Source organism: Ochotona curzoniae, unplaced genomic scaffold (genome assembly GCF_017591425.1).
Source record: "Ochotona curzoniae isolate NIBS_2020 unplaced genomic scaffold, NIBS_Ocur_1.0 contig_54, whole genome shotgun sequence".
NCBI lineage: Eukaryota > Metazoa > Chordata > Mammalia > Lagomorpha > Ochotonidae > Ochotona > Ochotona curzoniae.
In genome coordinates, this window is record NW_024466464.1 from 1,583,469 (window position 1) to 1,596,356 (window position 12,888).

At 56.4% G+C, this 12,888-nt stretch overlaps 1 protein-coding gene across 2 annotated transcripts in view; it reads left to right on the forward strand.

Annotated features, from left to right (window-relative positions):
- WIPI2 (WD repeat domain, phosphoinositide interacting 2) overlaps positions 1 to 9,182 on the forward strand; it is a 28,087-nt gene extending 18,905 nt beyond the window's left edge. The window contains exons 7-12 of one of the 2 annotated variants that reach the window (XM_040990031.1): positions 5,302 to 5,372; positions 6,193 to 6,300; positions 6,764 to 6,928; positions 7,383 to 7,490; positions 7,988 to 8,118; positions 8,636 to 9,182. In XM_040990031.1, coding sequence (XP_040845965.1) covers positions 5,302 to 5,372; positions 6,193 to 6,300; positions 6,764 to 6,928; positions 7,383 to 7,490; positions 7,988 to 8,118; positions 8,636 to 8,748 — 696 coding nt within the window. In that variant the 3' untranslated portion in view covers positions 8,749 to 9,182. The remainder of the gene's footprint in view (positions 1 to 5,301; positions 5,373 to 6,192; positions 6,301 to 6,763; positions 6,929 to 7,382; positions 7,491 to 7,987; positions 8,119 to 8,635) is intronic. The other variant, XM_040990032.1, reaches the window with a different exon arrangement.
- The last annotated feature ends 3,706 nt before the right edge of the window (positions 9,183 to 12,888 follow it).

The window sequence follows — 12,888 nt, forward strand, 5'->3', positions numbered from 1 at the left end:
AACTATCAAAACTGAGCAGGACCCTCGGAGCGCGCCTCCTGTTGTGAATCTGAGAGGGGTGGGAGGTTGGGTGGGGCTTTTCCCTTTGTTTCTCCCCTGATCCCAGATAGAGGGAAAAAAAATGGTATTAGTGTGGAAACAATGGTATAACCCACTTTCACCCTGTAGCCCTTGACCCTTTGTACCCTAATCAACTAAATAAGATTATTAAAAAAAATTTTTAAACTAAAAAAATGAATATATTACAAAGTCAAAGATTTAACCTCAAAAAATAAATAAATAAAATAGAACTCAAGGAGGAAGGTTCACTTACGTGAGCAAATCCTCAAGTCCAGAGGAGTGATTGAACTAATAGTTTCCATAGGAATAATTGCCTCCCTTAATAAGGAAAAAGGGGGGCCTGCAGTGCTTGCCCATACTCCACAAAGCTGCCACTTAGAAAAGGCGGGAAATGCCAGGACCTTGGTGCTCATATATAAAGACCTAATATACTTGCTTGTCCTGTCGATCTTTCGACTCAGATGCCATCAGCATGGCCAGTACCCGAGCTTTCACAAGACTGCGCAGCAGGAGCTTGCCGGACAAGCCTCTCAGGAATCCACCGTGGGCCATTTTCATTTTCTGGAAAAACACAACCGATCCTGGCCCCCATATGAGGACGGGATCTGGGCCTTGCCACTGACCAGTCAAGGGATCCTTCCACATCACATAACCCTTCTCCTTATGGGATGGATTCCAATGACAATCTGCAGCTGACCGTCCTTCAGCATCCAATGTTAGGAAATTTAAGATAAATAATACAAGGTTCAAATGATCTCGGGGGAGTGCTATACTCCCCTTTTTTTGTTTTAATAAGGTAATCCTTAATAGTATGGTTGGTGCGTTCCACAATACCTTGTCCTTGAGGGTTATAAGGAATGCCTGTAATTAGTTGTATATGGTGGGAGGCAGCAAAATCACAAAACTTACTGCTAATATATTAAAAAAAAACTTACTGCTAATATAGCAAGGGTCATTATCAGTTTCAATAACTTTGGGAGTTCCCAAGATGGAAAAATACGCATAGCAACGGGCTAGAGCGTGCCTGACTTGTTCCCCTGTCTGAGGAGTAGCCAGAATAAATCCAGAGCAAGTATCAACAGTAACATGCACATACTTTAGTCTCCCAAACTTTGGGATGTGTGTCAGTCCATTTGCAAATAATGTAATTCAATCAACCTGATTGACTGTCTCCACAAAACGGGAGATAAATCTGTTGGCATTCTTGAGGCCTCATAAGAGTACCAAGGGAAGCCCTAGAATTTGAAATTTTTGAATTCTTGGATGCTTTTTTAAAGATGGATAAAAACATCCGGGCTATGGAAATTTTGGGGGTTTAATACAATTCTGAAAAAGTTAAAACTCCAAATAATTAAATGGAGAAACAAGTTGTATTTTGTTTGGGGCTGTAGCTAGTCCTGCCTCAACTGAAGGGAGAGACGCTGAAGTTGCTCCTGTAAATCTTGAACAGCTGCACAGAATTAATGGCACCAACGGCACAGGTGGCGCAGAGGGCTCCGTGCCTGGCCATAAGAGATTTTTGCTCAGCACACACTCTACGGGCACATGCTGTACGGGGGGAGGATCCCCGGCAGACTCACTCCATCCTCCTCCCTTTCCTCCTCAGAAGAGGACCGTGAATCTTCTTTGCTCAGTTTCTCCAAACTTTGTCTGGTCTGGGGTTTCTTCTTCTTTTTTTCACCCTGGTTTGAGGTTTTCTCTCCCTTTTAGCAGATAACTTTTCAAGGAAGGGTTGCACCACTGTTTGAAGGGGTGGTAAAGCACGTTTTGCCAAGTGCCAGAGAAGAAAGGTGGCTGCAAGGAGAGCAAACCATGGCAATATTGCGCAGTTTCAGCGAGCTTCTGTGAGGCTTTACGCTTGGTGTCGGTGCCTTGTGACGAGCAGATCTCTTGATTCGTTTAGTCACCTGCTCTTTAGCAGGTTCTTACCCCATGATAACTTTTTACTTAAGCCCCTGCAAAATACTTAATTCTAAGTTTGCGTCTGGAGTTCCAAGGGTCTCTTAGATTATCCTTCGTGCCCCAGGACAGGGAGAGGCTCTGGGGATGAAGTTACATATGCCCCTGCAAAAATTTTAATTTTAAGCTTACCTTTGTAGGTCCAGGGGTCCCTTAGATTGTCCCTTGTGCTGTGCCCCATGTTGGGCGCCATTTGCTCCGGCCAGCAGAGCCAGTAACGTGGACAGTGAGAGGGTCTGGGATGAAGCACCGACAGGAGACCAGTGACGGTGGAAGTCTCTGTGAAGTCTGGCTTCATTGCTGCTTCACCTCTCCTTATATACTCTTCCCCCCACATCCTCATTTAGCAGGATATTGGATACAGAAGAGTCCAGTTAGTCTAGGTGTTTTTAGCCACGAGCCCAGTTCCTGTTCCTGCCCAGCCCATTGAGCACTAATCAACTCCTTAGTCCCCAACAGCTGACCCATATACATTTCCATTTGTTGCCTTCAGTCTTTTTCCTGTGTGTTTAACAGTTGGAATCATACTGCGTTTCACTTGTCATCCCGTTTTACTCTGCACGATCTATTTCCCTTTAAAAATAATGGTAATAGGCATTTGGCTGCTGCTGACAGCTGCGTCCCACACGAGTGCTCGGCCACTTGGCCAGCTCTGGCTCCTGAGCCGCACGCGTGTGGCACAGGCCCGGAGGCAGTGCTGCTGGCCCGGCTACACGGTGCAGTTGCTGCGGAGAGCGCTTGGCTGCAGTCTGGCTCCTGACGGTGGCTGTCGGGAGAGCCAGTGGGTGGGAGCTTTCTTCCCGTCTACCTCTCCCTCGCCGAGACAAGTAACAGTGTTTGGAAATGCTTTTCATGTCTGCACAGTAATTTCAGCTATGATTTAATGAGCATTGAGCTGTGCCTGCTGTGTTGCTCTTAGGATGATAGTGTGCACTTGAGTCATAAATCAGGCTTTTTTTTTTTAAGATTTATTTTTATTGGGAAAAGCAGAGTTGGGGACAGATTCCCTCCTCCTTTTAAAGATTCATTTATTTGAATTGGAAAGGCAGATTTACAAAGAAGGAGACATCTCCCATCCACAGGTTCACTCTCCAAATGACCACAATAGCTGGAGCTGAGCCTTTCGCAAGCCAGGAGCTTCTTCCGGGTCTCCCACACGGGTGCAGGGTCCCAAGGCTTTGGGCCGTCCTCTGCTGCTTTCCCAGGCCACAGCAGGGAGCTGGATGGGAAGTGGAGCAGCTGGGACAAAAACTGGCGCCTATGTGGGATCCTGGCAGTTTTGAAGGGGGGTATTAGCCAACTGAACCATTGCACTGGGACATATCTTCCATCCACTGGTTCACTCCTTAAATGGCTGAAATGGCCAGAGCTAGGCTGGTCTGAAACCAGGAGCTTCTTCAGGTCTCCGTGTATACAAGTGCCCAGGCATTTGTGCTATTTGCCACTTTGTTAGGCACATTAACAGGAAGCTGCATGGAAAGTGGAGCACTCAGGACTCCCAGCAGCACCCTTATGGGATGCTGGACACTAACGTGGGAGTCTGAGAGGAATTGTTGGGGTTGTACTGTGTTGTCCTCTTTTCGCTCTGGGACTGCAGTGTCTCTGGCTGCCTGTTCTCGCTCTGTTGTGACCCCCTCCTCACAGGTCTCTTAAAGCTGTCGCATCCCTTCCCCAAGGACGTGGTCTTGAGGCAGTACTGAGGCCTGAACTCTGTCCATCGCAGCCCCTCATCGGCTGGTCCTGCGGCAGGGCTGAGGCCCCTCCAGGTTAGGCACCTGGCCAGGAGCCCAGGGCTGCGCGCTCGGAGTGCCTAGGCTCCAGCCTGCCCTGGCTTTGCTTGTCTTCCTCTGAGCAGCTGGCAGAGGGGCCCTCCTTGGTCATGTTCCCTCCCAGGAATCTCCACTGTCATGCTGACCTCATGGTATCTGTCATGTGAACTGGACAGTAAAAATTTGTTTTTATTGGAAAGTCAGATTTACAGAGAGGAGGAGAGACAGAAAGATCTTCCATCTGCTGGTGCACTCCCCGAGCGGCCACAATGGCTGGAGCTGAGCCAATCTGAAGCAAAAGCCAAGAGCTTCTTCTGGATCTCTCCCATGGGTGCAGGGTCCCAAGTCTTTGAGCCGTCCTCAACTGCTTTCCCAGGCCTCAAGCAGGGAGCTGGATGGGAAGCGAAGCCACTGGAATAAGAACTGGTGCCCACATGGGATCCTAGCGCAAGATGAGAATTTTAGCTGCTAGGGTACTGTGGCAGGCCCCGGACAGTTGATCTTAACAGCTTCATGGGGCGTGGTGGTTAGGTCGTCTGCTGTGGTCAGAATTGATGAACTTGTCAGGCACCTTGGGCACATTTTACATTTTACCAGTTTGAATCTTCCAGAACGTGGGTGTTGGGAATTCTCCCCACCCCTGCTCTTGCTTTGCCCTCCTGTCCCTCCATGCCCTCGCTGGCTGGCACTCAGCTTCCGGAGTGTCGCACATCCTGCTGCCCTGCTTCCTTGCTGGTCTTGTTCATTCTCCCAGAACGTCATGCTCTACCTGAACAGCCCCAAGAAGATCCCTTGTTAAATGTGTTTCAGGGAAGGAAATCAGAGAACAGTGGGGAAAATAGTGTCTTTATAGTAATAGTTTATTTCCATGCAGGGCGACCTATGGGTTCCCGTCTGCATTTTCTCATCTTGGTAATAAGTGTTTTCTTGCTGTGGTCACACCACTGAACTCTTACATGTGTTTGAAAGGTGGTAACAGTGCTCCCCCCACTGACTGACCCCTGAAATGCTGCTGCAACCATAGCTAGGTCAGGCCGAAGCTGAGGGTCTCCCGGGCTGGGCAGCAGGGCCCTGGTGTGGACCCCAGCAAGGGGCTGGAACAGGACCCCAGCACTTGGCCAGGCAGCAGCTTGCCCACTGCGGCCCCTCAGAGGCAGGCATGGGGACATTAGCCTGCGGGCCTGCATGTGAGCATGGGGCTTGCAGTTGCGGGTCATGGTGACAGACACTGGCTTTGTAAACTTCAAGTGACTTACAAAACAAGCGCTGTATCCCACACTGGGCTTGAGTACTGCCAGTACTTAGCTGTGAAACAGAACCCTGCAGCAGGAAGTGGAGGTGGCCCCGCGCCCTGGGTGCTGGGCCGTGAGAAGAGGACTTTGAAGCCCGTGCTAGCCTGGGGCAGCTCTGCCCAAAGACCCTCATGTGGTTCCTTTATCACCCAAGGCCTGGATGTAGAGGAAGTCTGGTTTTGCTGGAATGTGATGCATTTTTTCCTTCTTCGTTGTCCCAGGGCACCGTGATTAGAGTGTTTTCCATCCCAGAGGGCCAGAAGCTCTTTGAGTTCCGGAGAGGGGTGAAGAGGTGAGGTGTCTGAGTGACCACTCTGTGTGACCTGGGCCCTGCGAGCAGACGCTTCATCAGGAGCTGCCAGGCATCCTGGCCATGCGAGCCCATCCTGGGGACCTGTGGTGACATGGGAGGTGATGGGTATTTTTATCAAAGCTTGTGAGGATTTTCTTGCCCATGGTCCCGGGGATTGGCAGCAGGGGCCCCAGCCCCCCGGAGGCTCCCTGCCCAGCCACACTACTTCGAACTCCAGCTGACAGCCCTACCTGCCTTTGCTTCTTTCCTGCCAGCCAGCCAGGCCTGGCCTTCTTCGCCTCTGTGGCCTTGTATTTGAAAGGCCTATGCTATCTCCTGGGCCAGGGTGTCCCTGTGTCTGGGGTCCCGGCCCCCTTATGCACACCTGCAGCGGGTTGCAGGGTACCTCGGCCTCCGCTGTGGGCTCCCCCCAGGCCCCCACCATGGGCTGCCCAACCAGGTGGTGCTCCGACCCTGCCTGCCCCAGCCCTTGTCAGGGCCCCACGTGCCTGCCGTTCCTGGGCTTGTGAGGAAACCCCCATTGTCCCGGAGGCTTTGGAGTGTTCCTGGGGAGTGTGGAGCCTGCTGCCTGTGGCCTCTGTGCTAGGAACTCTGTGATCCGTGTTACTACACCGCCTGCTAAGGGGGGGCTGCTGGGTCCCTCTGGAGCCACAGCAAACGTGCCATTTAAGGATGTGTTGGAGAACCGTCACCTTCCCAACATTGTCCTCTTGAGAAAGTGGAGGGACTTTGCGTGGGCCCACGGTGGGCTTGTAGCAGGGCGGCCCTGACGCCGCCGCGGGCGCTGCTCTGTCCGCAGGTGTGTGAGCATCTGCTCGCTGGCCTTCAGCATGGATGGCATGTTCCTGTCGGCCTCCAGCAACACCGAGACCGTGCACATCTTCAAGCTTGAGACTGTGAAGGAGAAGTGAGTTGTGGGGACACGCTTCTGGATGAGTCCAAGGCGGCCAAGGACTGCAGTCCGGGCTTGGGGCAGTGGGCTATGCGACCAGGGCTGGCTCCCCTCGCGTGGGCTGGCCTGGGACAGCCCCATGGGTGTGCCCACTCTGCCTCCGTCTCAGGCACAGCTGGACTGGGTCCGGCCGTGAAGGGTCTCCGGGGATTAGAGGCAGTGTGCCTGGACAGTGGGATGGGGGCGGGGTTCTCACCCTTCTCCCCGTATACTTGGCCAAGAGCACCCCGTTCCCCTGCAGCAGCCGTCCAATGTCTCGGAGGGTGAGGCAGCCCGACCCCTAGGGGCAAAGGCCTGTGTGACGGATGATTAGGGGACCTAACAAGGTCCCACATAGCAGGATGGGGGCCTAGTCAGCCCTGTCATCTCTGAGGGCATCCAGTGGGCACGGACTCCATGTGCTGGGGGGTTTCCTCAGGCCTCCGGAGGAGCCCACCACCTGGACCGGCTACTTCGGGAAGGTGCTCATGGCCTCCACCAGCTACCTGCCGTCCCAGGTGACAGAGATGTTCAACCAGGGCAGAGCCTTCGCCACCGTACGCCTGCCCTTCTGTGGCCACAAGAACATCTGCTCGCTAGCCACGTGAGTCCCCAGTGGATCTGTGCCCTAGCCTCCCCGGCTCCTGCCCTGGGGTACGTGGGCGTGCATGGCAGGAGCTCTCCTGGACGTAGACCAAGGAGGGCTTGGAGCACTGAGGCCTGGGCCTGGGGCTGAGCGCATACTTGAGCTGTACTTTGAACATGCTGTCCCCATGGCTGTGGCGTTTGCTGTGCACCTGCAGCTTGTCATGTGAGGTTGGGCGTGACGTCAGCACGTGAGGTGTTATGGTCTTGATGCCAGGCTTTCTGACCTGCGCTTTTCAACCTGACTGCACTTGAATGTGTTCTGATTGCTCAGAAGTCTTCCCTCTTGTTCAGAGTTGGAAACTGCACTGCCAACCTTACCCTGTGGGTCAGCAAGGGGACAGCCCCTCACAGGCAGGTGGGGGCCGCTGTGCTCACTGTGGGCCTGGAGTGGGTTGCTCTCTGTTCCCCAGGATTCAGAAGATTCCCCGGTTACTGGTTGGCGCCTCTGACGGCTACCTATACATGTACAACCTGGACCCCCAGGAGGGCGGCGAGTGCGCCCTCATGAGACAGCACAGGTGAGCGGCCCCCTCTCAGACGAGGTCAGTCCGAGCTGTAACTGGAAACCCGGCCACACTGCTGGCAACCTGCCCCTGTGCTCCACCCCACAGGGTTCCCTGGGTGCAGGTGAGGGGTGAGGGTGGCTGGGCATGCATCTGCAGAAGCTGGGTCACCCTGAGGAAGGGGGCGTCCACGTGGCCGCCCCTTCCTGCAGCTCCTGTTCCTGAGGGCTGCTAGCTTGCTGAGAAAGAGGGAATTGAGAGTCGAACTCATTAGTCCTAAGGAGGTGGGCGGTTTTCCTGTTACGCACTGTTTTTTAGCCAAAGTTCCAGCAGTGCGGTAATACTTTTACAGTTGGGGGGCAGCTAGGGGAATGATTTTTATAGCAATTTCTGTTTGGGACTGGGTAGTGCTGTCTTCTGATGCCCTAGGTAAGGGTGGCAGGAATACTCCCTGCAGGCTGGTGGCCACACAGGCCATCCTGCCCTGCTGAGTGTGGCCGTTCCTTCTGCAGACTGGACGGCAGCGTGGAGACGGCCAGTGAAGTCCTGGACTCTGCCTCTCACGACTGCCCCCTGGCGACACAGACGCAAGGCACAGCTGCAGCGAAAGGCGCTTATGTGCCCCCGTCTCCCACTAGACTTGGTAAGGGACAGGCACTTGGCCAGTGACCCCGGGCTGGCCTGGCACTCGGGTGTCAGCTGCTTCCCACTAGTGCTGGGACACAGGCAAGCTCAGTCAGCTGACCCCGTTGGGCCCCAGCTTCAGGGACTTGCGTCCAGCTGCTGCAAGGGTCAGTGAACAGGCAGATGTGAGCCCGCAGCTGGTGTGGCTGGGTCCTGCTCGCACACGGGCTGACCTGCTCACTCCCTCTCAGTCCAGGACCCCCTGGACTCTTGACACTAGTGTGAGCTGGACCAGTCGTGACCTGGGGAGTCACACTCATTGTACAAGACCGAGTGGGCAGCCATGGGATGTGAAGCCCCTGCTTGCTGTGCGGGCAGGGCTGCTAGCTCCAAAGCTTCTCTCTCTCTCTCAAGTCTCTCAAGTCGCCTGTGTCTTCGGGTCTGTCTGGCCACACACACACAGACACACACAAAGTCGCCTGTGTCCCTGGGTCTGTGTGGCCCCAGTGTCTGAGGGTCGTGTTGTCTCTCTGCAGCCTACACAGACGACCTGGGGGCCGTGGGTGGTGCCTGCTTGGAAGAGGAGGCCAGCGCCCTGCGCCTGGACGAGGACGGCGAGCACCCACCCATGATGCTGCGCACTGACTGAGCCTGGCCGGGGCTCCGCGTGGCCACTGTGGCCGCTGAGCGAGCCTACACACGGACAGCAGAGACTTGCACAAAAGGTCGTAGTGGTAGTCTAACTCCATCTGTACCGTTTCACCTCCGTGGCTTTCAACCTTGCTGACGAATTTTAGCTTTTGGTTTGTTTTCTCTTTTTTGCCAAAATTAACTGTTTGGTGAAGCCCTCAAGATCTCGCTCTGCATGCCTGCGTGTGCCAAGCCGGGTGGGGAGCCCGAGGCCTCAGGGCCAGCCCAGCTGTGTGGTTCCCATGGCTGCACGTGCCGCGGGGCGAGCTTTCCAGGCCACTCTGGGGCCTGCCGGGAGCTGCCGGGCATCGCCTCGGACCCCCCTCCCTGTGGCCCCTCCTGGACCATTTTCTCTTCGTTTTATTTTGTTAATTAAATTCTTTCCAAATTGGATTCTGCTGGAGTTTTTTCCACTGTGGACTTTGTTTCCAGTCCTAGGAAGAGCAGCCCCCAGGTGTCTCCCCAGCCAGGGAGCACCCAGGTGTGCCCGGCCACACAGGGCAGCCATGGCGTCAGCATGGTGTGGTGCCGCTGCCCTGCCCTCACTGCCTCTGGAGTGACTGATTCTGTTCTGTTTTTGTAGGCAGGTTTGTAGCTCCTCCCTCGGCTGTCACGTTGCTGGGCCCCATGGGCTAGAATGTGCCTTTCTTTCTATGACTCCCAGGAGAGGGCGCGAGGGTGGATTGGAAGTGGCCTGTTTCCAGGCATCCCTTTTGGGGGCCACAGATGCTAACCGCACACCCCTCCAGCTGCATTCTACACCTGGCAGACCCCAGATGACCGTGGCCCGAAGAGGTGTGCGTGCTGGAAGGAGTCGTGCGGCCTGCATCGCTGGGGGTGGGGCAGTGTCTCCCTGCCTCAGGGTGCACAGTCTGAAGCAAGCAGTAGGTAGGCAGGAACTGGGCTGGCAGGAGAAGCAATCAGGAGGGGCTTTGTGCTCCGTGTGGGTCCCCTGCCCAGGAAGGGACCGAGGACTCTGGTCTGAGGCTGCAGTTCTCGCCCTCTCGGCCTGTCTGCTCCCTGTCAAGGCAAGGCCATTGGAAGGTGGCCTCTGCTCTCCCCTACAGGGGGTCAGAGCACCCACGCACCGATGTCCCGTTGTCGGAATGCCTGTGGTGCCAGGGCTGGCCACCTGGGGCCCAGTTGCTGGCTCGCTGCACCTTGTGTTGCACAGCTGTGCACCGGCTTCATGGCCCGCATCTTCAGACTTCTCAGAAGGTCTTGGGGAGTGGAGAGTGCACAGGTGGGGCCACACCTTGTGTTTGTTCCCAACACTACATGAGCGTGGGCTTGTACCTGGAGCCCGAGAACTGAATTTAGGGCCCTCTGAGGCCCTGTGAATGCCAGAACCAAGTCCACTCTTGGAAGGGAGCACCTGGCTTCTCTGCCCATCAGTCCCTGCATTCAGCTGGGATACAGCGTGGGAAGGATCGCGGGTCAGCGTGGAAGGATCGCTGGTCAGACTGGAAGGAGCTCGGGTCGGTCAGCGTGGGAGGATCGCAGGTCAGACTGGAAGGAGCTCGGGTCAGCGTGGAAGGATCGCTGGTCAGACTGGAAGGAGCTCGGGTCAGCGTGGGAGGATCGCAGGTCAGACTGGAAGGAGCTCGGGTCAGCGTGGGAGGATCGCAGGTCAGCATGGGAGGATCGCGGGTCAGCGTGGAAGGATCACGGGCCAGCGTGGAAGGAGCTCGGGTCAGCGTGGAAGGAGCGCGGGTCAGCATGGGAAGGATCGCGGGTCAGCGTGGAAGGATCGCGGGTCAGACTGGAAGGAGCTCGGGTCAGCGTGGGAGGATCGCGGGTCAGCACGGGAGGATCGTGGGTCAGCGTGGAAGGATTGTGGGTCAGTGTGGGAGGATCGCGGGTCAGCTTGGAAGGATCGTGGGTCAGCATTGGAAGGATCACGGGCCAGCGTGGAAGGAGCGCGGGTCAGACTGGAAGATCGTGGGTCAGCGTGGGAGAATCGCGAGTCAGCGTGGGAGGATCGCGGGTCAGTGTGGAAGGATCGCGGGTCAGACTGGAAGATCGTGGGTCAGCGTGGGAGGATCGCGGGTCAGACTGGAAGATCGTGGGTCCGCGTGGGAGGAGCGCGGGTCAGACTGGAAGATCGTGGGTCCGCGTGGGAGGATCGCGGGTCAGACTGGAAGATCGTGGGTCCGCGTGGGAGGAGCGCGGGTCCGCGTGGGAGGAGCGCGGGTCCGCATGGAAGGAGCACGAGTCAGCGTGGAAGGAGCACGAGTCAGCGTGGAAGGAGCACGAGTCAGCGTGGAACATCGCGGGTCAGCGTGGAAGGATCGTGTGTCAGACTGGCTGTCTGCTGAGCCCCGCTCCACTCGGCGCCCCACGGACAGGCTGCTCTCCCTGGGCCTGTCCAGCACCCGGCTGAGGTTGGTGTGGGGTTGGGGCTCTTGAGATGCGGTTTCCAGGTGTGCTCAGCCTCTGGACTTGGGCAGGTGCAGGTCTGCGGTTTCCGGGGCCATGGTGGCCTAGAGCCCTAGGCGGGCACTTGCCTTGGAAGTGGGTGGCGGCTGCAGCCTGCCACGCACTTCGTGCTCCTTGGCATGTGGCTCTGCCAGTGGCCCCGTCCTCAGCTTTGTGGTCCCTTCTCATCCTACGGACTTTGAGAACCAATGAAACAAGGAAACTCTATAGATTTGGGGGCGTGACCAGCTCTCTCTCCCTCAGCACAAGAGCCTCTCATTTGGGGAGATTAAATCTTTTGAAAAGAACCTTGGTTGTTCGTCACCCCTGAGCTATTTGCTCTAAAGTGTCCTGCCAGTGTGGGGGGCGGTGGGAGAGAGCAGGAGTGTCCACAGCGCTGGCCTGTGTGTCCCTGGGCTGCTGGCCAGTCGCCCGAATTGCACTGGGATTCTGCATGGAAGTTTGCAGCAAAGCAGGGGAATCCTGGAGACGAGCCCCTCTCGGTTTGGGCCCTGATGAGGACCAGCGCACCGGTGTTTCTGCTGGGATTGCTGGCCTCGTCCTGGGATAGCTGGGATGGTGCGGCCGTTGGCAGGCTGCACTAATTGCGTACTTCTTCAAGGGGGGGATTGTCCATCTCCGTGTTGGCAAATCAGCATCCGGGAGACCAGTGGGCCTGAGTGGTTCTCCTCCTGGCCACCAGGTGGCACAAGCGTCCTGCTCGTCCAGGTCCTGCTGGGGCTGGGGCTGCCATCTGCACGCCTGCCGGCCTGGGTCTGCTTGATAGTCCTGTTCTAGGTTCCTGTAACTGAGACAGCAGCTGTGCCCGCCACACAAAGTCCTCCTGGTACGTGCCAGGGACGGAGTATGGCCGCCTCAGCCTCACCAAATGGAGCCGTCAGGGTCGGGGCCCTGAGGTCATTGCCTGTCCACCCCTCAGCCCCCCACCATGGTGACATTTCTTGATCCCTGGGCAGCTGTGTAGCCTCGGCCAGGGGCCAAGGAGGAAGAGTGAAGGGGCAGGCGAGGGGAGCACCACCCACAGGGAGACCCAGCTGGAGCTCCTGGCTCCTGACGTAGGCCTGGCATAGCCCCAGGCATGGTGAGCAGTTGGGAAGTGGCTGAGCTAGTGAGTGGAAGATTCTGTCTCTCAGGACTTGGGGCATGCAGCCCTTGTGTTACCCTTGGGTCCCCACTTCCTTTTTAGAAAGAGTCGGGTCCTGCCACATGCCCACAGCTGCCAGCCGTACTCTCCAGGCTCATCGGCCCCCAGTTTCCTCAGGAAGTTGCCTGAGGTCCCATCAGGACAGTCATTGCCCATGAACTGAGCAGTGATGCACTGGCTGGGATGCAGCCTGACCCCATGGGCAACCCCCTCCTGGGCACAGGTGCTGGGGTGAGTGAGCGTGGGTGTAGGAACAGGCCGTGTTCTGGGCACGCAATGCAGTATTAACAGGAATGGGGCTGATGGGGTGCACATCTGGTACCAAGGGCAGCGTGCCCCAAGCAGAATGCCTGGCTTCAAGCCCCAGCCCTGTTGCCTCCCCAGCTTCTTGCACATTAGCCCCCTGTAGGGAGTGACGCAGCAGAGGGAAGCACACGCACTGCACTGCTCAGATGTTAGGAGTGAGAGAGGCCTGAGGTGCTTGGGCAGGCTGCCACGTAGCTCAACCACAGACCT